General features: G+C 47.1%; 1 protein-coding gene across 4 annotated transcripts in view; it reads left to right on the forward strand.

Annotated features, from left to right (window-relative positions):
• LOC120941595 (microtubule-actin cross-linking factor 1, isoforms 1/2/3/5-like) overlaps positions 1–24,156 on the forward strand; it is a 229,473-nt gene that overhangs the window by 133,370 nt on the left and 71,947 nt on the right. For all 4 annotated transcript variants that reach the window (XM_040355120.1, XM_040355121.1, XM_040355119.1 and 1 more), the window contains exons 14-20: positions 4,214–4,440; positions 6,294–6,416; positions 9,526–9,627; positions 13,846–13,947; positions 19,018–19,158; positions 19,388–19,543; positions 22,515–22,712. In XM_040355120.1, coding sequence (XP_040211054.1) covers positions 4,214–4,440; positions 6,294–6,416; positions 9,526–9,627; positions 13,846–13,947; positions 19,018–19,158; positions 19,388–19,543; positions 22,515–22,712 — 1,049 coding nt within the window. The remainder of the gene's footprint in view (positions 1–4,213; positions 4,441–6,293; positions 6,417–9,525; positions 9,628–13,845; positions 13,948–19,017; positions 19,159–19,387; positions 19,544–22,514; positions 22,713–24,156) is intronic.

The raw sequence follows: 24,156 nt of genomic DNA on the forward strand, positions 1-24,156 counted from the left end.
TCGTTTCCGTACGGCGTGCTAAGCGTAAGGCTGCTCCTGCTAATAGCAGGCGCAGCCAATGCTAAGGATACCCGTCGTTCCCGCGTTGCGACGTTCGAATTTTACGTCGTTTGCGTAAGTGAATCGTGAATGACGCTGGACGCCATTCACGTTCACTTTGAAGCAAATGACGTCCTTGCGACGTCATTTGCCGCAATGCACGTCGGGAAAGTTTCCCGACGGAGCATGCGCTTTACGATCGGCGCGGGAACGCGCCTAATTTAAATGATTCCCGTCCCCGGTGGGATCATTTACATTGCGCGCGCTTACGCCGGGCAATTTTGCCGGCGCGCCCTCGCAATTTACGGAGCTACTGCTCCGTGAATCGAGGGCAGCGGCGCAAATTTGCGAGGGCGCGGGGCAAAATCGTTGCCCTGTGCCTCCGCAAAAAAAGAGCAAATCTCTTTGAATCTGGGCCACTGTCACATCAGCTATGAGTAAGCATTGGCCCGGATTCAGAAAGAATTGCGCTCTATTTGCGGAGGCGCAGGGCAACAATTTTGCCCTGCACCCCCGCAAATATTTTGCGCTGCCCTCGATTTACAGAGCAGTAGCTCCGTAAATTGCGAGGGCGCGCCGGCAAAATTGCCCGGCGTAAGCGCGCGCAATGTAAATGATCCCGCCGGGGGCGGGAATCATTTAAATTAGGCGCGCTCCCGCGCCGAGCGCATGCTCCGTCGGGAAACTTTCCCGACGTGCATTGCGGTAAATGACGTCGCAAGGACGTCATTTGCTTCAAAGTAAACCTTAATGGCATCCAGCGCCATTCACGATTCACTTACGCAAACGACGTCAAATTTGAACGTCGCGACGCGGGAACGCCGGGTATAGTTTAGCATTGGCTGCCCCTGCTATTAGAAGGGGCAGCCTTACGCTAAACACGCCGTACGGAAACAACGTAACTTGCGTACACAGGGGGCGCGCAACATTGTGAATCGGCGTAAGTATGCAATTTGCATACTATACGCTGACCACAATGGGAACGCCCCCTAGCGGTCTCGCAAGAATGCAGCCTAAAATCTGCGTGGCATAAGAGCCTTATGCCACGCAGATTTTAGGCTGCAGTCGGCATAACGAGTTCTCTGAATCAGGAGAACTCGTTACGCCGGCGCAAGTCAGCAATTGCGCTGCGTAACTATGGTTACGCAGGCGCAATTGCTTACTGAACCTGGGCCATTGTCTACATCAGCTATGAGTAAGCATTGTCTACTTACTGTTGTCCACTTTTTCATCTTGACTGCACCATTTTGGATTATGTTTTGATCTGATTTTATCCAATAAAGACGTCGTTTAACAGAGTGCGGCAGTCCAGGATTTTTTCCAATTCCATGCACCTGTGCAGAGCCGGCACCTGTCGGTTTCAGTAGGGCTGAAGCAATGCGTGGGGTCAGTAGCTTTTAGAGCGGTATCATTCCTGCACTTTGTAGGGACATACAGTATATAAAACAAACAAATAATATAAAAGTAAATTTTGTAAGAGAAGGAAAAGGATGGGACTATAGCGGTGCTTAACCGCTTGAGGACCGCTGCACGACGATATACGTCGACAAAATGGCACGGCTCCGACCCGGTCCTCTTCTCTGTGACCGTCCCCGCGGGAACAGCGGATCTGATCGCCGCCGGTGTCCCGTGATCGGGTCACAGAGAGGAAGAACGGGGAAAAGGGGAGTGTAAACACACCTTCCCCGGTCTTCCTAGTGACCCTGTCACTGATCGTCTGTTCCCTGTCATAGGGAACGAAGATCAGTGATGTCACACGCACAGCCACGCCCCCCCACAGTAAGAACACTCCATAGGACACACTTAACCCCTACAGCGCCCCCTCCTGGTTAACCCCTTTACTGCCAGTGTAATTTTTACAGTAACCAGTGCATTTTTATAGCACTGTTCGCTCTAAAAATTACAATGGTTCGCCATCACCGCCATTACTAGAAAAAAAAAATTATTAATAAAAATGACATAAAACTATCCCCTATTTGGTAGACGCTATAAATTTTGTGCAAACCAATTAATAAACGCTTATTGCGTTTTTTTTTACCAAAAATTGGTAGAAGAATACGTATTGGCCTAAACTAAGGAAAAAAAATGTACCTGTATTTTTTGGGGGATATTTATTATAGCAAAAAGTAAAAAATATTTTTTTTTTTTTTTTAAATCGTTGCTCTATTTTTGTTTATAGCGCAAAAAAAATGAAAACCGCAGAGGTGATCAAATACCACCAATAGAAAGCTCTATTTGTGGGGAAAAAAAATTTGTTTGGGAGCCACGTCGCGCGACCGCGCAATTGTCAGTTTAATTGACGCAGTGCCGAATCGCAAAAAGGGGCCAGGTCCTTTACCTGCATAATGGTCCGGGGCTTAAGCGGTTAACCTCTGCGCGACCGTGCCATTGCCGAAAGACGGCTACAGTGCGGTCGCACATTACAGGGAGGGCATCTATGGATGTCCTCCCGTGATCGCCTCCCGCGTCCACTGCCAATCAGTGCTCATCATTGCTGCCTATCAGTGCCCATCAGTGCCGTCACCGTAGGTGCTGTCTATTAGTGCCCAGCAATGGTACCTATCAGTACTGATCAAGAACATGGAGATATGACCTCAAAGTAAAGGAGAAAAGCTCAATACTAACTTTAGTATTATTTTACAGAAAGAGTAGTTGATGCTTGGAATAGACTTCCAGTGGAGGTAGTGAGTTGGTCAACAATAAGTGAATTTAAACATGCTTGGGACAAATATAGATCTTTACTAAAAGCGGGAGTTCACCCAAAAATCAACTTTCTGCAGTTAGATCCAGCATACTGCTGACATCTGCAGTATGCTAGTCTTTTTTTTTGGTACTTATCGTTTTAGCCGTATTTCTTCTATGTCTCCGAGCGGGGAATCCTTCGGGGAATGGGCGTTCCCGAAGGCAAGCAAGTTGATTGACGGCCTTCGATAGCGCGTCACGGCTTCCGAAAACAGCCGAGGTGACACTTGGCTGTTTACGGCGCCTGCCGTGTAGAGCTGACTGCGCAGGTGCCGTAAATTGCCGAGTGTCACTCGTGTGGATTTTCGGAAGCCGCGGCGCGCTATCGAAGGGTGTCAGTCAACTTGCTTGTCTTCGGGAACGCCTATACCAGGAAGTAATCCCCGCTCGGAGCCATAGAAGAAATACGGCTAAAACGATAACTATCAAAATAAAATAAAAAAGACCAGCATACTGCAGATGTCAGCAGTATGCTGGATCTACTGTAACTGCAGAAAGTTGATTTTTGGGTGAACTCCCGCTTTAAAGTCCAAAAAATTCCCCAAAAAATAGGGCAAACCCAACGGGCCACTTGGTATTTTCCCACCATCATTCTTCTGTTTCCATGATAATACACCAAGAAACTGATGCTGAATAAATGTACAGAAAGGTTTTGTTGACTTCAAGTAAATCCTCTAAGTTCCTCGGATGTAGGACTTCAGGTCCTCCTTCTCCTTCTTCTGGCTGTTCTTCTCCCTCCCTTCACCCCCTTTGGTGACTCCTGTAACACACCCGTCCTTCTCCTTCTTCTCGCTGTTCTTCTCCCTCCCTTCATCCCCTTTGGTGACTCCTGTAACACACCCTGTCCTTCTCCTTCTTCTGGCTGTTCTTCTCCTTCCTCTGGCTGTTCTTCTCCCTCCCTTCATCCCCTTTGGTGACTCCTGTAACACACCCGTCCTTCTCCTTCTTCTGGCTGTTCTTCTCCCTCCCTCCATCCCCTTTGGTGACTCCTGTAACACACCCGTCCTTCTCCTTCTTCTGGCTGTTCTTCTCCCTCCCTTCATCCCCTTTGGTGACTCCTGTAACACACCTGTCCTTCTCCTTCTTCTCGCTGTTCTTCTCCCTCCCTTCACCCCCTTTGGTGACTCCTGTAACACACCTTGTCCTTCTCCTTCTTCTGGCTGTTCTTCTCCCTCCCTTCATCCCCTTTGGTGACTCCTGTAACACACCCTGTCCTTCTCCTTCTTCTGGCTGTTCTTCTCCCTCCCTTCATCCCCTTTGGTGACTCCTGTAACACACCTGTCCTTCTCCTTCTTCTCGCTGTTCTTCTCCCTCCCTTCATCCCCTTTGGTGACTCCTGTAACACACCTGTCCTTCTCCTTCTTCTGGCTGTTCTTCTCCCTCCCTTCATCCCCTTTGGTGACCCCTGTAACACACCCGTCCTTCTATGCAGGCCTCCAGCAGCGGACGGAGGTGTTATTGGCGGACTGGAAGCAGCTCTGTGGGCGTGCAGAGGAGCGCGATGCTTGGCTCTCTGGGCTTCTCATGTTGGCAGAAAGGTTTTGGGTCAGCCTCTCTGACCTGTCGGTCAATCTCGGAGACACCCAGCAGATGGTCCTGGACACAGAACAACCCAGCCCTGACCCGGACTCTATCAGAACCCGGCTGGATGCCATGCAGGTAAAGAAGACGCTTGTGGCAACTGTACAACTTCCTCCTAGGGAAAATTATAAAGGGCAATGTCAGGAAATATATCTAAGAATCAAGTAATTGCAGGAGATGTGCTAAGGGTATGACAGTGGATAATATGTGCATGGGGGAGTGTGGAGGGTATAAGGGCTGGCAGTATGTACAGGAGAGGAGTGTGGAGGGTATGGCAGTGGGCAGTAGGTACAGGAGAGGAGTGTGAAGGGTATGACAGTGGGCAGTATGTACAGGAGAGGAGTTTGGGGGGGTATGACAGTGGGCAGTATGTACAGGAGAGGAGTTTGGGGGGGTATGACAGTGGGCAGTATGTACAGGAGAGGAGTGTAGAGGGTATGACAGTGGGCAGTATGCACAGGAGAGGAGTGTGGAGGGTTTGAAAGTAGGTACTATGCACAGGAGAGGAGTGTGGAGGGTATGACAGTGGGCAGTATGTACAGGAGAGGAGTGTGGAGGGTATGACAGTGGACAGTATGTACAGGAGAGGAGTGTGGAGGGTATGACAGTGAGCAGTATGTACAGGAGAGGAGTGTGGAGGGTATGACAGTGGGCAGTATGTACAGGAGACGAGTGTGGAGGGTATGACAGTGGCAGTATGTACATGAGAGTAGTGTGGAGGGTATGACAGTGGGTATGACAGTGGGCAGTATGTACAGGAGGGGAGTGTGGAGGGTATGAGAATGGGCAGTATGTACAGGAGAGGAGTGTGGAGGGTATGAGAATGGGCAGTATGTACAGGAGAGGAGTGTGGAGGGTATGACAGTGGGCAGTATGTATAGGAGAGGAGGGTTGAGGGTATGACCGTGGGCAGTATGTACAGGAGAGGAGTGTGGAGGGTATGACAGTGGGCACTATGTACAGGAGAGGAGGGTTGAGGGTATGACCGTGGGCAGTATGTACAGGGGAGGAGTGTGGAGGGTATGACAGTGGGAAGTATGTACAGGAGCGGAGTGTGGAGGGTATGACAGTGATCAGCACGCAAAGGAGAGGAGTGTGGAGGGTATGACAGTGAACACTATGTATAGGAGAGGAGTGTGGAGGGTATGAGAGTGGGCAGTATGTACAGGAGAGGAGTGTGGAGGGTATGACAGTGGGCAGTATGTACAGGAGAGGAGTGTGGAGGGTATGAGAGTGGGCAGCATGTACAGGAGAGGAGTGTGGAGGGTATGACAGTTGGCACTATGTATAAAAATATGTGTAAAAATAGAGACAAGTGGAAGGTAAACTGGGACTATCCAGCACTTTCTTTTTTTTGTCTGGTGTGCACCTTCAAGTTCAAAAGGACTAATGGGGTTAATTTGTGCTGCAGTTAGTGTGTTCCTGGAAGTACATTACATGGAGAGCCTCAGCTGGGGTCTCTTCACTCCGTCTAGCCTAGGGGGTCGCCAAACTTTCTAAACAGGTGGCCAGCTTACTGACTTCAGACGTTAAGGGGGACAGACTGTGGCCAGTAGGAGTAAACATTGCCCCATCTTTGGCATTAGGGGGAGGAATTGTGCCTCATCACTAGTGTCAGTGAGAAGGATAGTGCCCCATTGTTGGTGTCAGTGGGAGGAATAGTGCCCCATTGTTGGTGTCAGTGGGAGGAATAGTGCCCAGTCGTTGGTGTCAGTGGTAGGAATAGTGCCCCTTTTGTTGCTGTCAGTGGGAGGAATGGTGCCCCCTTGTTGCTGTCAATGGAAGGAATAGTGCCCCATCATTGGTGTCAGTGGGAGGAATAGTGCCCAGTTGGTGTCAGTGGGAGGAATAGTGCCCCTTTGTTGCTGTCAGTGGGAGAAATGGTGCCCTTTTGTTGCTGAAAATCATCGTTCTTCTCCCTCCACTCTCAGGCTCTCCGGGAAGACATTGACAATCTGCAGAATGAACTGGATGTTCTGGGGTCCCTCGGGGTGGACCTGATGTCTTCATGTGGGGACATGGACAAGCCGGACGTCACCAAAAGCCTGGATGAGGCAAGTAGATTATCCAATGATAGATCTATAAGAGAATAAATATAACTTCCCATCACCTTATAAATCCTGAGCACAGGTGTGTAATGTGTGAACTAGAGCTGCGCGATTAATCGCCACGAAGCGATGTCGCCATTTTTTTTCCCGTTGCGATCTTGGCAAAGTATTTCCCGATTTTTCTATGCCGAGAATTCTCTCTGCTCTCAGCCGTCAGCCTTCAAATGAAAGGAAACAAATAACCGGTCAGTCTGCCAAGTATCACAACATTCTTTATCGGTGTAACTTTAAGTCTAAACATTGTAACAATTTGTCCTTTAGATCAAAGGAATGAACTTCTGTGTGTAAATGAGGAAAGTTTAACCACTTAACCACTTAAGCCCCGGACTAATATGCTGCTAAATGCCCAAAGGCGTTTTTACAATTCGGCACTGCGTCGCTTTAACAGACAATTGCGCGCTCGTGCGAAGTGGCTCCCAAACAAAATTGGCGTCCTTTTTTCCCCACAAATAGAGCTTTCTTTTGGTGGTATTTGATCACCTCTGCGGTTTTAATTTTTTGCGCTATAAACAAAAATAGAGCGACAATTTTGAAAAAAATGCAATATTTTTTACTTTTTGCTATAATAAATATCCCCCAAAAACATATATAACATTTTTTTTTTCCTCAGTTTAGGCCGATACGTATTCTTCTACCTATTTTTGGTAAAAAAAATCGCAATAAGCGTTTATCGGTTGGTTTGCGCAAAATTTATAGCGTTTACAAAATAGGGGATAGTTTTATTTCATTTTTATAATTTTTTTTTTTTTACTACTAATGGCGGCGATCAGCGATTTTTTTCGTGACTGCGACATTATGGCGGACACTTCGGACAATTTTGACACATTTTTGGGACCATTGTCATTTTCACAGCAAAAAATGCATTTAAATTGCATTGTTTATTGTGAAAATGACAGTTGCAGTTTGGGAGTTAACCACAGGGGGCGCTGTAGGAGTTAGGGTTCACCTAGTGTGTGTTTACAACTGTAGGGGGGTGTGGCTGTAAGACTGACGTCATCGATCGAGTCTCCCTATATAAGGGATCACTCGATCGATGCAGCCACCATAGTGAAGCACGGGGAAGCCGTGTTTACATAGGCTCTCCCCGTTCTTCAGCTCCGGGGAGCGATCGCGACGGAGCGGCTATAAACGCATAGCCGCGCCATCGTCCCGGATCGCTCCCCGCGGGAATCCGACCGCCGCATGTAGCGGGAGGGGGGGTCCCGATCGGACCCCCGACCCGCGGAAAGGCAAGGACGTACATGTACGCCCATTTGCCTGTACGTGCCATTCTGCCGACGTACATATACATGCGGCGGTCGGGGTTAAACCAGTGGTTCTCAACCTGGGGGTCGGGACCCCCTCGGGGGTCAAATAAAGATTTGGCAGGGGTCACCGCATCCTGGGCTGTTCCTGAAGCCCGCACCGCTCTCCCAGCCTTTTTGCGGCCGCCCAGCAGGGCAGTCTTTGGAGCCTGTGGCCGCCTAGCTGTGATGTTCCTGGAGCCCGCGGCCACTCGCTAAGCCTCTTCGCAGGCGCCCATTCAGTTCATGGCATGGCTGGGGGGCAGAGACTAGAGGTCAGCTGACTGGTGAAGTGGGAGGGGCTGGAGGAGACCCTATCTCCTGATTTCGGCACAGGTGTCACTGCTGCGAGACACCACAAAGGCGGGTACACTGAAGCTGGAGACAGCAACACTACCTGTAATTATAGTTGCCATTTACTACTTACCGACCAGCGGCCGCAGTTATACGGCGGCAGGTCGGCTCCCCTGTGCGAGAGCCGTAGCTCTACATCGCCTCGTGAAGTGACCACTAGGGGCGTGTGCGCGCTGCCCCAGCTTGTCCCTGATCCCGATGCGCATGCCCGGCGGGTGCGATCACCGCCGGGCACCCGCGATCGCTCGTTACAGAGCGGGGATCGGGAGCTGTGTGTGTAAACACACAGCTCCCGGTCCTGTCAGGGGGAGAAATGCTGATCTTCTGTTCATACAATGTACGAACAGCGATCAGTCATTTCCCCTAGTGAGGCCACCCCCCCTACAGTTAGAACACACCCAGGGAACATACTTAACCCCTTCCCCTGCCCCCTAGTGTTAACCCCTTCCCTGCCAGTGGCCTTTTTATAGTAATCCAATGCATTTTTATAGCACTGCTCGCTATAAAAATGCCAATGGTCCCAAAAATGTGTCAAAAGTGTCCGAAGTGTCCGCCATAATGTCGCAGTACCGAAAAAAAATCGCTGATCGCCGCCATTACTAGTAAAAAAAAAATATTAATAAAAATGCCATAAAACTATCCCCTATTTTGAAAACGCTATAACTTTTGTGAAAACCAATCAATAAACGCTTGCGATTTTTTTAACGAAAAATATGTAGAAGAATACGTATCGGCCTAAACTGAGGAAAACATTTTTTTTTATATATATTTTTGGGGGATATTTATTATAGCAAAAAGTAAAAAATATAAATTTTTTCAAAATTGTCGCTCTATTTTTGTTTATAGCGCAAAAAATAAAAAGGTGATCAAATACCACCAAAAGAAAGCTCTATTTGTGGGGAAAAAAGGACGTACATTTTGTTTGGGAGCCACGTCGCACGACCGCGCAATTCGCAGTGCCGAATCGCAAAAAGTTGCCCCCGGTCATTTGGGCAGCCAAATCCTCCGGGGCTGAAGTGGTTAACTTGTGAGCAGCAAGTCTCAGAAAAAGGTTCAGTCTTTAAATGGTTAAACTGACCTCATTTACAAACCGAAGTTCATCTCTTTAATCTAAATAAAAGAACCAAAGTGATACATGGTTTCCTTTTATCTCCCAGTGCTGAGCAATGTTGATAAACATTTGCCGAATGTTTTTTGTTACATGAATGAATCTTGGAAATGACGGATTAAGATCGCGAGGGGGGGGGGGGGGGTTGAATCGAGATTGCGATTTCTTTAACGATTAATTGTGCAGCTCTACTGGGAGGGACGGGGGAATTTTAACTTTTTTTGGGTTCTTAAAAGACAAAAAATAAAAATAAACTTTTACTACTTTTTGGGTTAATTCAGTGCCAAGATAACATCTCTGGTCTTTACAGCTGTACGCGGCCTGGAACAGTCTGAACAAGCTCTGGAGTGAGCGCAACACACATCTGGAGGAGCAGCTGAAGGTCACCATCCGCTACCAGGAGACCATTCAGGTATGGAGCTCAGGAGTAGACTGATCGGTGGATACAATCCATTCATTACCCCTGGAGGGGGCGCCAGTGTCAGGATATCATTGGCTGGGCACATTATGAGACTAATACCGTCAACAATCTAGATCAGGGGTCTCCAAACTTTCTAAACAAAGGGCCAAATTACTGTCCTCCAGACTTTAAGGGGGCCGGACTGTGGCCATCAGGAGTACAAAATCCCCCCTCATTGGTGTCATTGGACCCCATCATTGGTGTCATAGGTAGAAATTCTGCCCCATCACTGGGAGGAATTCTGCCCCATCATTGGAAGGAATTCTGCCCAGTCATTGGGAGGAATTCTCCCCCATCATTGGTGTCATTGGACCCCATCATTGGTGTCATAGGGAGAAATTCTGCCCCATCACTGGGAGGAATTCTGCCCCATCAATGGGAGGAATTCTGCCCCATCATTGGAAGGAATTCTGCCCTGTCATTGGGAAGAATTCTCCCCCATCATTGGTGTCATTGGGAGGAATTCTGCCCCATCATTGGTGTCATTGAGAGGAATTCTGCCCTATCATTGGAAGGAATTCTGCCCCATCAATGGGAGGAATTCTGCCCCATCATTGGTGTCATTGGGAGGAATTCTGCCCCATCATTGGTGTCATTGAGAGGAATTCTGCCCTATCATTGGAAGGAATTCTGCCCCATCAATGGGAGGAATTCTGCCCCATCAATGGGAGGAATTCTGCCCCATCAATGGGAGGAATTCTGCCCCATCATTGGGAGGAATTCTGCCCCATCATTGGGAGGAATTCTGCCCCATCATTGCAAGAAATTCTCCCCCATCATTGGTGTCATTGGGGGGAATTCTGCCCCATCATTGGGAGGAATTCTGTCCTATTAATAGGAGAAATTCTGCCCCATCATTGGTGTCATTGGGAGGAATTCTGCCCTATCATTGGGAGGAATTCTGCCCTATCAATGGAAGGAATTCTGCCCTATTAATAGGAGGAATTCTGCCCCATCCTTGGGAGGAATTTTGCCCCGTCATTGGGAGGAATTCTGCCCTATCATTGGGAGGAATTCTGCCCCATCGTTGGGGTCATTGGGAGGAATTCTGCCCTATCATTGGGAGGAATTCTGCCCTATCAATGGGAGGAATTCTGCCCTATTAATAGGATGAATTCTGCCCCATCATTGGGAGGAATTTTGCCCCATCATTGGAAGGAATTCTGCCCCGTCATTGGGAGGAATTCTCCCCCATAATTGGTGTCATTGGACCCCATCATTGGTGTCATAGGGAGAAATTCTGCCCCATCACTGGGAGGAATTCTGCCCCATCATTGGAAGGAATTCTGCCCTGTCATTGGGAAGAATTCTCCCCCATCATTGGTGTCATTGGAAGGAATTCTGCCCCATCATTGGTGTCATTGAGAGGAATTCTGCCCTATCATTGGAAGGAATTCTGCCCCATCAATGGGAGGAATTCTGTCCCATCAATGGGTGGAATTCTGCTCCATCATTGGGAGGAATTCTGCCCCATCATTGGGAGGAATTCTGCCCCATCATTGCGAGAAATTCTCCCCCATCATTGGTGTCATTGGGAGGAATTCTGCCCTATCATTGGGAGGAATTCTGCCCCATCATTGGGAGGAATTCTGCCCCATCATTGGGAGGAATTCTGCCCCATCGTTGGGGTCATTGGGAGGAATTTTGCCCCATCATTGGTGCCAATGAATAAAAAAGCACCCCAAGGGCCGGATAACATCAAGAAAAGGGCCACATCTGGCCCCCGGGGCCGCAGTTTGGAGACCCCTGATCTAGATCAGTGATGGCGAACCTTGGCACCCCAGATGTTTTGGAACTACATTTCCCATGATGCTCAACTACACTGTGCCTGAGCATCATGGGAAATGTAGTTCCAAAACATCTGGGGTGCCAAGGTTCTCCATCACTGATCTACGGTGATTATTTCCTTCTCTTCTATTAGTAGCTTAGTGGGAAGCCTTGCAGCACTCAGTGCTTGTTTCAGATCCCAGCCAGGACACTAGACGTGCAATTCATTTTAGTTCCAAATACCTTTTTTTTTACGAATTTACACAAATTCGTTCATTCGGAAATATCCAAATTTTCTAATTTTTCAGAATATTCGGAAATTAGAAAAATTCGAAAATCCGAAAATTCTAAATTTCGAAAATTCTAAAAACCTGGAAATTCGGAAATCCAAAAACAAAAATGAAAATCCGAAAATTCAAAAAGAACGAACATCCGAAAATAAGAACAAATGTCCGAAAATTCTAAAACCCGAAAGCTTGAAAATATGAAATAATAAACTAACTAATAATAACCTAACTATTACTAACTATTAAATGATAGGTATTGGAATTTTCTTTCATATTTGGCTGTTAGTGAACGTAATGAATGCGAATTTATCCAAAGTTATGAATTATTCGTAATAACGAATGCCGCATCTAAACAAATGGAACGTAACGAATTAATAATGATAAAATCGTACTATTATTATTTAGTTCCGTTTAAATGCGGCATTCTTTATTTCGGATAATTCGTAACTTCAGAGATATTTTTATTCGTTGCGCTCACTAACAACTTTGAAAGGAAATTCCAATACCTTTAATTTAAGAGTTAGTTAGTTAGTTAGTTATTATTTAGAATTTGGGGATTTTCGTTCTTTCTAATTTTCTTATTTTTCTTTCTTATTTTCGGATTTTCTAATTTTGGGATTTTCGAATTCTCCAATTTCCGAATTTCTGAATTCTGAATTTTTGGATTATCTAATTAACAAATTTATGAATTCCGAATTTTTGAATTTACAAATTCCGAATTTTTGAATTTACAAATTCCGAATTTTTGAATTTACGTAGTTACAACTTTACGAATTCCGAATTTTAGAATTTTCAAAATCCCAAATTTCCCGAATTCCGAATTTTCCGATTCCGAATCTTCGAATTTACAATTTTTTGGGATTCCGAATTTTCAAATTTACATATTTACAAATTTCGAATATTTGAATTTTCCGAATTTTGGAATATTCAAATTTCCGAATTCCGAATTTTCTCATTTTCAAATTTCCGAATTCCGAATTTTAGATTTTCCCAATTTTTTTAATTTTCGAAAAAACTAAAAACAAATGAAAAGAAAATGAACAATTTTTCGGCAGTGCACATGTCTACAGGACACTTGAGCCGACGTATCTCGAGATACGCCGCGTAAGTGCAAATATGCGCCGTCGTATCTGTGCGCCGGACCCACAAAACTAGATACGCCTGAAAATAGGCTTCATCTGACCGACGTAACTTGCCTACGTCGGGGTAGAGTGGCGCATATTTACGCTGGACGTATTTGGCGTTCCCATTGATTTTCTATTCACATATGCAAATCAGGGAGATACGCCGATTCACGTACATACATCCGTCCGACGCAGTGCGCGTAAAGTCATACGTCCGGCGCAAAGTTATGCCCCATAAAGGAGGTGTAACTCGGCAGCATCCATGCAAAAGGAACACAAGCCGACGTATTTTACGTCGTTTACGTTGTACGTGAATAGGGCTGGGTGTAGGTTACGTTCACGCCGTAGGCAGTGATCCGGCGTATCTTAGGCAGTTGTTCCGACGTGATTCTGAGCATGCGCACTGGGATACGTCCACGGGACGGCGCATGCGCCGTTCGTTTTAAGTACTTGTATGGCACTTGGCCCATCATTTGCATGGGGTCACGCCTCATTAGCATGGCTCACGCCCACTTCCACCTACACTGGCTTACGCCGAGGGAACCCAGCGCAGTTTGGGAGGCGAGTGCTTTGTGAATTCGGTGCTTGCCTCTCTGCGCTACGTCGGCGTAGCGTATATTAGATACGCTACGCCGGCATAAATATGCGCCAATGTATGTGAATCCGGGCCTATCTGCATGGAGTTTGCATGTATCATCCATGCGTGGGTTTCCTCCGGGTACTCCGGTTTCCTCTAACGCTCCAAAGGTATGCTGGTAGGTTAAATGGCTCCTGTCTATATTGGCCTTAGTATGGGTCTGTATGCAGGTGAAATGGGAACCTTAGGCTGTAAACTCCTTGTGGGCAGGGACTCGTATGAATGCATAATATGTAAAGCGCTGCATAAACTGTTGGCACTATATAAATTCCTGGAATAATTGATTACTGATCTCTATATTTCCCTATATCTCTATATATAATCATATCTTCCCTGCACTCTTCTCTTTCCACAGAGGCTGCAGGATTGGCTGCTTGTAGCTGAGTCCCGCCTATCTGAGGAGTTCCTTGTGGGTGGAGACTTGGACATGGTGAAGCGTCAGCTGTCTGACTTAAAGGTATGTTCCTGAATACATCCTGATATTTAGTTTTGTGTGGCCTCCTCCCTGATATTTAGGCATGTGTGGAGCACCCCCTCCCCCGTTATCTAAATGCCTGTCTCAGGCTTTGTGGAGAACCAGGGTAGAGCTGTGTACATTGCAATAAAATGCCGCTCTATAGACCACGCTTTTCTGACGTGTTTCGCCCTGCCCTCATATGACATCTATGATTAAGCCCTGATGGACGGGACGAAATGCGTCTGATTATTAAAGATAGAAACCGTCACACACCAAAGCTGATCCAATACACGTCAAAACCGTCAATGCCGCTCCTCAGACCACGCTTTTCTGACGTGTTTCGCCCTGCCCTCATATGACCTCTATGATTAAGCCCTGTTATACGGGGCGAAATGCATCTGATTATTAAAGATAGAAACCGATGCACACCAAAACTGATCCAATACACATGAAAACTGTCAATGCCGCTCTTCAGACCACGCTTTTCTGACGTGTTTCTCCCTGCCCTCATATGACCTCTATGATTAAGCCCTGTTAGACAGGGTGAAATGCGTCTGGTAATTAAAGATAGAAATCGATGCACACCAAAGCTGATCCAGTACACATGAAAACTGTCAATGCCACTCTTCAGACCACGCTTTTCTGACGTGTTTCTCCCTGCCCTCATATGACCTCTATGATTAAGCCCTGTTAGACAGGGTGAAATGCGTCTGGTAATTAAAGATAGAAATCGATGCACACCAAAGCTGATCCAGTACACATGAAAACTGTCAATGCCGCTCTTCAGACCACGCTTTTCTGACGTGTTTCTCCCTGCCCTCATATGACCTCTATGATTAAGCCCTGTTAGACAGGGTGAAATGCGTCTGGTAATTAAAGATAGAAACCGATGCACACCAAAGCTGATCCAGTACACATGAAAACTGTCAATGCCGCTCTTCAGACCACGCTTTTCTGACTTGTTTCGCCCTGCCCTCATATGGACCTCTATGATTAAGCCCTGATGGATGGGCGAAATGCGTCAGTTTATTAAAGCAAGAAACCGTCACACACTAAAGCTGATCCAATACATTTCAAAGCTTAAGTCAATGCCGCTCTTCAGACCACGCTGTTCTGACATGTTTCGCCCTGCTCTCATATGAACTCTGGGCCATATTCTGAGTATAGTTACGATGGAGCATCTCAGGATACTCCGTCGTATCTCTCTTTTTTGGCCCGTGTATCTATGCGAGTGATTCTTAGAATCATTTTCGCATAGATACGCTTAAGATCCGACATGTGTAAGTCACTTACACTGTCGGATCTTAAATGTAATTACCCAGCCGGCCGCTAGGTGGCGTTTACGTTCAGGACTCATTTGTTTATGCAAATGAGCCTGATACGCCGATTCCCGAACGAATTTGCGTTGCGTAGTCGTCGCTAACGTCTTTTGCGTAAGCGTAAGGTTACCCCTGCTATATGAGGGGTAACCTTACGCCAGTCCCACGTAGGCCATGTTAAGTATGGCGTCGGGTCCGCGTCGTCTTTTCCCGTCGGGTACGTCGTTTCCCTAAGTCCCTAAGTTCTTGAATACGACTTTACGTCAATGACGCACACGTCGGCGTCATTGATGTTTTACGCCGAGAACTGGAGCATGCGCACTGGGCTATTTTGAGCCCGGCGCATGCGCAGTTCGTTCGAAACGTGGACGCGCTTAATTTAAATAGAAGCCGCCCCCTTGGATTTACGCAGGGATACGCCGGGCCAATTACACTACGCTGCCCCAAACTACGGAGCAAGTGTTTGGGGAATACAGCACTTGCTTCTGTAGGTTGGGGCGGCGTAGTGTAAATGGCTTACGCGCCGCCCGCCTATAAAGTACAAGAATATGGCCCACTGTGATTAAAGTGATACTATGGGTTAGATTTTTTTTTTTTAAATAATAAACATATCATACTTACCTCCACTGTGCAGTTAGTTTTGCACAGAATGGCCCTGAACATCCTCATCTGGGGTCCCACGGCGGCTCTCTCGGCTTTTCCCTGCATCAAACAACCCCCTCTAGTAAGCGCTCTCCCAAGGGGGTTACCTTGCGGGGTGCGCTCCCATGTCCAGCATTTGGCTTCCATAGCCGCCGAATGCAGGACTCGGCGCCTGCATCATTGGATTTGATTGACAGCAGCGGGAGCCAATGGCTGCGCTGCTATCAATCTATCCAAGAGTCGAGAACACATGGAGAGAGCGACGGCGGGATCGCGCACACGGAAATTCGGGGCTCAGGTAAGTAAAATGGGGGGCTGGACACTGCAAGGTGTTTTTTCATGTTAATGCATAGGATGCATTAAGGTTAAAAAACACAAAGGTTTACAAACCCTTTAAGCCCTGATGGACTGATGGCGAAATGCGTCAGTTTATTAACCACTTGTCCACCGAGGACATCACATGACGTCTTTGACTTTGTGCGGTGATATCTGAATGATGGGGGCAGCTACAGGCATCATTCAGATATCACCGTCTTCTGCCGGCGATTCTGTGCACGATAAGAATGATCATAGCGGCAGACGCAGTTCCACCGCTTGATCGTTCTTATAGGCAGCGGGAGGGGACTTTCCCCCCTCCCGCCGCCATCCGGTGCTTCTCCGGGCTCTCCCGTGCCATCAGGGGCCCGGAGAACGAATTGGCCGGCGCTGGCTCACGATGATAGAGATTTCCGGTGACCATATGGTCACCAGTCATCTCTATGATCGTCGGACGCCCAGGCGCGACGTTGTGACGTCACACCCGGGTACCTGGAAGTAAACAAAGCCGCAATCGCGGCTGTCGGCATGAGATCGGTGAATTTTTTTTCACGATCTCATGCTTTCAAGCCTGGAGGAGAGATGTGGGGTCTTATTGACCCCGCCTCTCTCCATAAAGAGGACCTGTCACAGTGATTCCTATTACAAGGGATGTTTACATTCCTTGTAATAGGAATAACAGTGATAAAAAAAAAAAAAAATGAAGTAAAATAGAAATAAAATAATTTGTATTTATTTTTTTAAACGCCCCTGTTCCCGGTAGGTCGTGCTCATAAGTGAACATGCATGTAAGTCCCGCCCACATATGTAAACGCCGTTCAAACCCCACATGTGAGGTATCGCCGCGTGCGTTAGAGCGCGTGCAAAAATTCTCTGTAACTCGAAAATAGTAATCTGTAAACATTTTTAAAGTGTCGCCTATGGAGATTTAAACGTACTAGGACAGAAGGAAAAGATGGGTGTGAATAGTTTTTATTTATTTTCTGTTATATAAATAATAGATGTGACAATATATTTGTTGACAACTGTTCCTCTTGTTCCTCTATTTTTGATAAAATAAAGAAAATTGAAATACAAAAAAAAAAGTGTCGCCCATGGAGATTTTTTAGTACCGAAGTTTGGCGCCATTCCATGAGTGTGCGCAATTTTAAAGCGTGACATGTTAGGTATCTATTTACTCAGCGTAACATAATCTTTCACATTATACAAAAAAATTGGGCTAACTTTACTGTTTTGTTATTTTGTAATTCATGAAACTGTTTTTTTTCCCCCCAAAAAAGGCATTTGAAAAATTATTGCGCAAATACCCTGGGAGAAAAAAAGTTGCAATGACCGCCATTTTATTCCCTAGGGTGTCTGCTAAAAAAAATATATAATGTTTGGGGGGTTCTGATTAATTTTCTAGCAAAGAAATTGTGATTTTTACATGAAGGAGAGAAGTGCCAGAATAGGCCCGGTGGACAAGTGGTTAAAGAAAGAAACCGACGCACACCAAAGCTGATTCAGTACATGTGAAAGCCCAAGTCAATTGGAAATTCGGGAAATTCGGAATTCTGAAATTTGGAATTGGAAAATTCGGAAATTAAAAATTCGATTTCGAATTCAGAATTTTCAAATTTCTGAATTTAGAATTTTCGAATTTTTGATTTTCAAATTTTCGATTTTCAAATTTCTGAAATTCACATTTTTGAATTTTCGAATTTCTGAAATTCCGAATTTGTCAAAATGTGTTAAAAAAACAAATTTGGAACTAAACGAATTGCACATGTCTAGTCATAGGCAGTGCCCACCATTCACCCATTTAACCACTTAAGGACCGCTTCCTGCACATCGGCAGAATGGCACGGCTGGGCACAAGCCTGTACAGGTACGTCCTCTTTAAGTGCCCAGCCGTGGGTCGCGGGCGCGCACCCGCAACCCGGTCCGAAGCTCCGTGACCGCAGACCCGATCGCCGCTGGAGTCCCGCGATCGGTTTCCAGAACTGAAGAACGGGGAGAGGTGTGTGTAAACACATCTTCCCCGTTCTTCACTGTGGCGCCGTCATCGATCGTGTGTTCCCTAATATAGGGAACCACAATCAATGACGTCACACCTACAGCCACACCCCCCTACAGTTAGAAACACAGATGAGGTCACATTTAACCCCTTTAGCGCCCCCTTGTGGTTAACTCCCAAACTGCAACTGTCATTTTCACAGTAAACAATGCATTTTTAATGCATTTTTTGCTGTGAAAATGACAATGGTCCCAAAAATGTGTCAAAATTGTCCGAAGTGTCCGCCATAATGTCACAGTCAGGAAAAAAATTGCTTATCGCCGCCATTAGTAGTAAAAAAAAAAAAAATTGTAAAAATGCAATAAAACTTTTGTAAACGCTATACATTTTGCGCAAACCAATCGATAAACGCTTATTGCGATTTTTTTTTACCAAAAATAGGTAGAAGAATACGTATCGGCCTAAACTGAGGAAAAAAATAATGTTTTTATACGTTTTTGGGGGATATTTATTATAGCAAAAAGTAAAAAATATTGAATTTTTTTCAAAATTGTCGCTCTATTTTTGTTTATAGCGCAAAAAATTAAAACCGCAGAGGTGATCAAATACCTCCAAATGAAAGCTCTATTTGTGGGGAAAAAAGCACGCCAATTCTGTTTGGGAGCCACGTCGCACGACCGCGCAATTGTCAGTTAAAGCGACGCAGTGCCGAATCGCAAAAACTGGCCAGGTCCTTTACCTGCCTAAAGGTCCGGGTCTTAAGTGGTTAATGATAACTCATGATATGTTTCAAAACAGGAATTTAAGAGAGATCTGTATCAGCATCGAGTGGAGCTGGAGAGCATCGGGCACCAGAACCTGGGCAAGTCTGATGGATCGCAGCTGAGCGACTACAGAGAGCGCTGGGACCGGCTGGAGGAGGAGGCTGTGAACCGCCAGGTGCCGATTCTATTCATTCATTTAGTAGAACCATTTCATTGAGGAAGCTAGGTACTGTGTATGATGTTCAGTCTGCTTTGTTCCTTCATTGCTGGGCAGACTGTAATGACCTATCAAGTAAGATACTAGAAGCCCCGGGTAGTTTGCTGGGACTTGTAGATCATCAGTGACTAGATCCGGGTATGGGAGATCTTATTTTTTCTTATAAATCTTGTCTTTGTCTTCACAGCACCAGTTGGAAGATGCCTTGCTGGGACTTGGCCAGTTCCAGAACCAGTTGGAGGAGCTCCTGAACTGGCTCTCCCACACCAAGGAGCAGCTCCAGGGGCCCCGCCAGCCCTGTACTGACCTGCAGACCTGTGAGATCGAGCTGGCCAAACATAAGGTGAGTGCAGTGGGAATGTCCACATTCATCAATGTCCTCAACGTGTTAGATAGAGAATTGTACATGATGCACACCTCCTCTATAGAGAGGCCTTCAGCACAGCTTTGACCATGACTACATGCATGCATTGGGTTCAAACCGTATATACCTAATAAATTGTCTGGCAAGTATATATGATGCAAGGACATAACTACAGCCCAGGGGTCTCCAAACTATGGCCTGTGGGCCACATCCAGTCCACTACAATTTTTTCTTTGTCCCGTAGAAACTGTCAGATTTCACAGCTGGCTGATAGTGGTCTGTGTTTTGTAATGGAGACTGGCGCACCTACCTCTAGCTAGCCAGTCATGACCCTCCCGCAGTCCACCTGATGGGCACTACTGGATCTAAAGGGGGCTCTGATGGGCACTCCTGAATGTAAGGGGGGATTGTGATGGGCTCTCCTGGCTGGGGGAACTCTTATGGGCACCTCTAGGTCTAAGGGGAACTCTGATGGGCACTACTGGATCTCAAGGGGGGGGTGACTCTGATGGGCACTACTGGATATAGGGGGGGGGGCTCTGATGGGCACTCCTGAATCTAAGGGGGGATTGTGATGGGCTCTTCTGGCTTGAGGAATTCTGATGGGAACTTCTAGGTCTAAGGGGAACTCTGATGGGCACTGCTGGATCTAAGAGTGCCATGATGGGCACTTTTGGATCTAAAAGGAACTCTAATGGGCATTCCTTGATCAGGGATTTAAGAAAGGGCTTTGATTGGTCACTTCTGGATCTAGGAAGGGGGGCTCTGAGGGGCACTCCTGGATTTAAGGGGGGCTGTGATGGGCACTTCTGGATCTAAGGGGGGCTCTGAAGGCCATTTATGGATCTAAGGGGGGCTCTGATGGGCACTCTTGGATCTAAGAAGGGATGTGTGATGATCACCTCTGGATCTAAGGGGGGTTTTGATGGACACTCTTGGATCTAAGAAGGGATGTGTGATGATCACCTCTGGATCTAAGGGGGGCTTTAATGGGCACTTCTGGATCCAAGGGGGAGGGGAGGGGTGCTCTGATGGGCACATCTGGATCAAAAGGGAACACTAATGAGCACTTCTAAATCTAGCTGGAAACTGTGATGGGCACTTCTGGATCTAAGGGGCTGTAAAGGGCACTTCTGGATCTAAGAAGGTAACTGTAATGGGCAGTTTTGGACCTAGGGGAGGGCTCTGATAGGCACTGCTGGATCTAAGAGGAACTCCAATGGGCACTTCTGGATCTAAGGGTTGAAGGGGACTCTGATGGGCAAAACTGGATTTAAGGGGAACTGTGATTGGCACTTAGGGAGGCTCTGATGGGCACTTCTGGATCTAAGGGGGAAGGAGGCTCTGATAGGCACTCCTGGATTTAAGGTGGGGGCATGATGGGCACTAATGGATCTAAGCGGGAACTGTGTTGGGCACTAATGGATCTAAGGGGGCTCTGATGGGCACAACTGGATTTAAGGGGAACTGTTATGGGCACTTAGGGAGGCTCTGATGGGCACTTCTGGATAAAAGGGGGGAAGGGGGGCTTTGATGGGCACTCCTGGATTTAAGGGGGGAGGGCCTTGATGGGCTCTTCTGAATCTAAGGGGGAACTATGTTGGGCATTTGTGGATCTAAGGGGAACTCTAATGAGCACTTCTTGGTCTAAGCGAGGGCTCTGATGGGCACTTCTTGGTCTAAGGGAGGGCTCTGATGGGCACTTCTTGGTCTAAGGGAGGGCTCTGGTGGGCACTTCTGGATCTAAGGGAGGCTCTGATGGACACTCTTGGATCTAAGAAGGGATGTGTGATGATCATCTCTGGATCTAAGGGAGGGCTCAAATTAGCACTTCTGGATCTAAGGGGGGGGGCTTTAATGGGCACTTCTGGATCTAAAGGGGAGAGGAGGGGGTGCTCTGATGGGCATATCTGGATCAAAGGGGAGCTCTAATGGGCTCTACTGAATCTAGCTGGGATGGGCAGTTCTAGATCTAATGGGGCTGTGAATGGCACTTCTGGATCTAAGAAGGGATCTGTAATGGTCAGATTTGGACCTAAAGGAGGGCTCTAAAAGGCACTGCTGGATCTAAGGGGGAACTCCAATGGGCATTTATGGATCTAAGGGTGAAAGGAGGCTCTGATGGGCACTCCTGGATTTAAGGTGGGGGGGGCATGATGGGCACTACAGTACTGGATCTAAGAGGGAACTGTGTTGGGCACTTCTGGATCTAAGGGGGCCCTGATGGGCACATCTGCATTTAAGAGGGAACTCTACTGGGCACTTCTGAATCAAGGGGGAACTGTGATGGGCACTTTGGGAGGCTCTGATGGGCACTTCTGGATCTAAGGGGGGAAGGGAGGCTCTGATGGGCACTTCTGGATTAAAGGAAGGAGGGCCAGGATGGGCTCTTCTGGATCTAAGGGTAACTCTAATGGGCACTTCTGGATCTAAGGGAAACTCTAATGGGCACTTCTTGGTTTAAGTGGGGACTCTGATGGGCACTTCTGGATCTAAGAGCAACTCTAATGGGTAATTATTGGTCAAAGGGAGGGCTCTGATGGGCACTTCTGGATCTAAGGGAGGACTCTAGTAGTCTCTCCTGAATATAAGGGGTAACTTAAATATAAAAACATTTTTTTTTGACCAGCAAATATTTGTAAGATCCACAATGTGTCTCTCATACTGAAAAGTGTGGGGACCCCAGCCACAGTATACCAGGCACCCCTCTACTACCCACAGGTGGACATTTTCAGCGACAAAAAAACTGAACTCTTTACAAAGTTCCAAAGTCACCTGTATCTTATTTTGCTCAATTACCATTAAAGCTGATATATAATCTGCTATTATTTTGCCTCCTCTGATTGGGTGAAAAATTATAAGTACTACCTTTAATAACTATCCCTCCGCTCCCCTGTTTTTCTGCATCTATCGGGATTACAGTGCAGTTCTTGTATGTCGCCCCCTGCAGGTCCTGAGGAATGATGTCCTGTCTCACACCCGCACAGTGGAGTCGGTGGATGAAGCCGGACGGGCGATCTTGCTGACCTCTCTCGGGGACGGGGCGGAGGCCCTTCAGGCCAAGCTGAGCGAACTGGCGCAGCGGTGGGAGTTTGTTCAGAGCGAGACGGAGAGGCGACAGCTGGAGCTGGAGAATGACCTCAGCAGGGTAATAGATAAGCCGGCCAAAAGACCGAAAAAAAACCTTACAAAGATTACATGCCAACTAATTCCTCGTGATTTGCTGCATTATGATCTTTTAGAGGAGCGTATTAAAGGATGAGTTAAAAAACGCCCACCAGTCTGTCTTCTTCAAGAATAGTGCAGGTGACCCCAAAAAGTGTATCTGAACTAAGGGGACCAGATTCTTCAAATGAAATCCTGGGACATATTTTTTTATTGGCAAATGGTAAACGATTTTATACGCATATTTCCCTCAAATTATATATGTGGTGTAGTGTGGGTTGTCAGCACCCGGGACAAGGCAAGAGTTGTCCAGCCGCCATGGGTGAGACCTGTCAAAGTGGGCCAGTCTGGATGAAGTCCAGGGCCAAATTTTTGTCCCAGTCCAGCCCTGTATGTTGGTTCTACTTAATTTTTGGTTTCTGATGCTCCCTGGCTTGGCTACTGACCCCAATTCTATCCTGGGCCGGCCTTAGGTGTTCAGGCGCCCTGTGCAAGTTAATCCTCCCCATCTTCACCCCTCGCCCCCTGGTCACCTAAACATACACAAAGAGGACCCCTTTACATTACACAGCACCCTGCATTACTGGACCCCTTTACATTACACAGCACTCTGGACCCCTTTACATTACACAGCACCCTGCATCACTGGACCCCTTTACATTACACAGCACCCTGCATCACTGGACCCCTTTACATTACACAGCACTCTGTACCCCTTTACATTACACAGCACCCTGCATCACTGGACCACTTGACATTACACAGCACTCTAGACCCCTTTACATTACACAGCACCCTGCATCACTGGACCCCTTGACATTACACAGCACTCTGGACCCCTTTACATTACACAGCACCCTGCATCACCGGACCCCTTTACATTACACAGCACCTTGCATCACTGGACCCCTTTACATTACACAGAACCCTGCAGCTCTGGACCCCTGCATGTTACACAGACCCTCCTTCAGTGCAGACCCCCCTTCAGTGTATCCACCCCTATAATGCAGACCCCCCCCCCCGTTCAGAGTAGCCCCCCCCCCGTTGCCGGCCTGACACCCCCCCAGTGTGTGGCACGCCCCCACCCCCCCTAGTACGCCTCTGGATGGCCGCACGGCGCTCCTGTTGCCCATGGCGCCCTGTGCGGTCGCACAGCTCGCACACCCCAAAGGCCGGCCCTGATTCTATCTCACCCTTCTGGTACTCTATGTCCCATCTGTTTTCTGCTCTGTGACTTCACTTGACCTGATCCCCAGGTACTAAATCTGTTTGTGTGTTTTTGATATTTTCCCCGTCTGGACCATCCCTTTATTTAGCTGTTTGCTGGGGAAAGATCACTTGGTTCTGGTTTGCTAATGCAGTGACATAAAAGATGGGAGCACCAAGTATGGATGTAGTGTTCTGCTAAAAGTAAAGAGCCGTGCAAC

The sequence above is a fragment of the Rana temporaria genome, chromosome 5 (assembly GCF_905171775.1).
Source record: "Rana temporaria chromosome 5, aRanTem1.1, whole genome shotgun sequence".
Classification (NCBI taxonomy): Eukaryota; Metazoa; Chordata; class Amphibia; order Anura; family Ranidae; genus Rana; species Rana temporaria.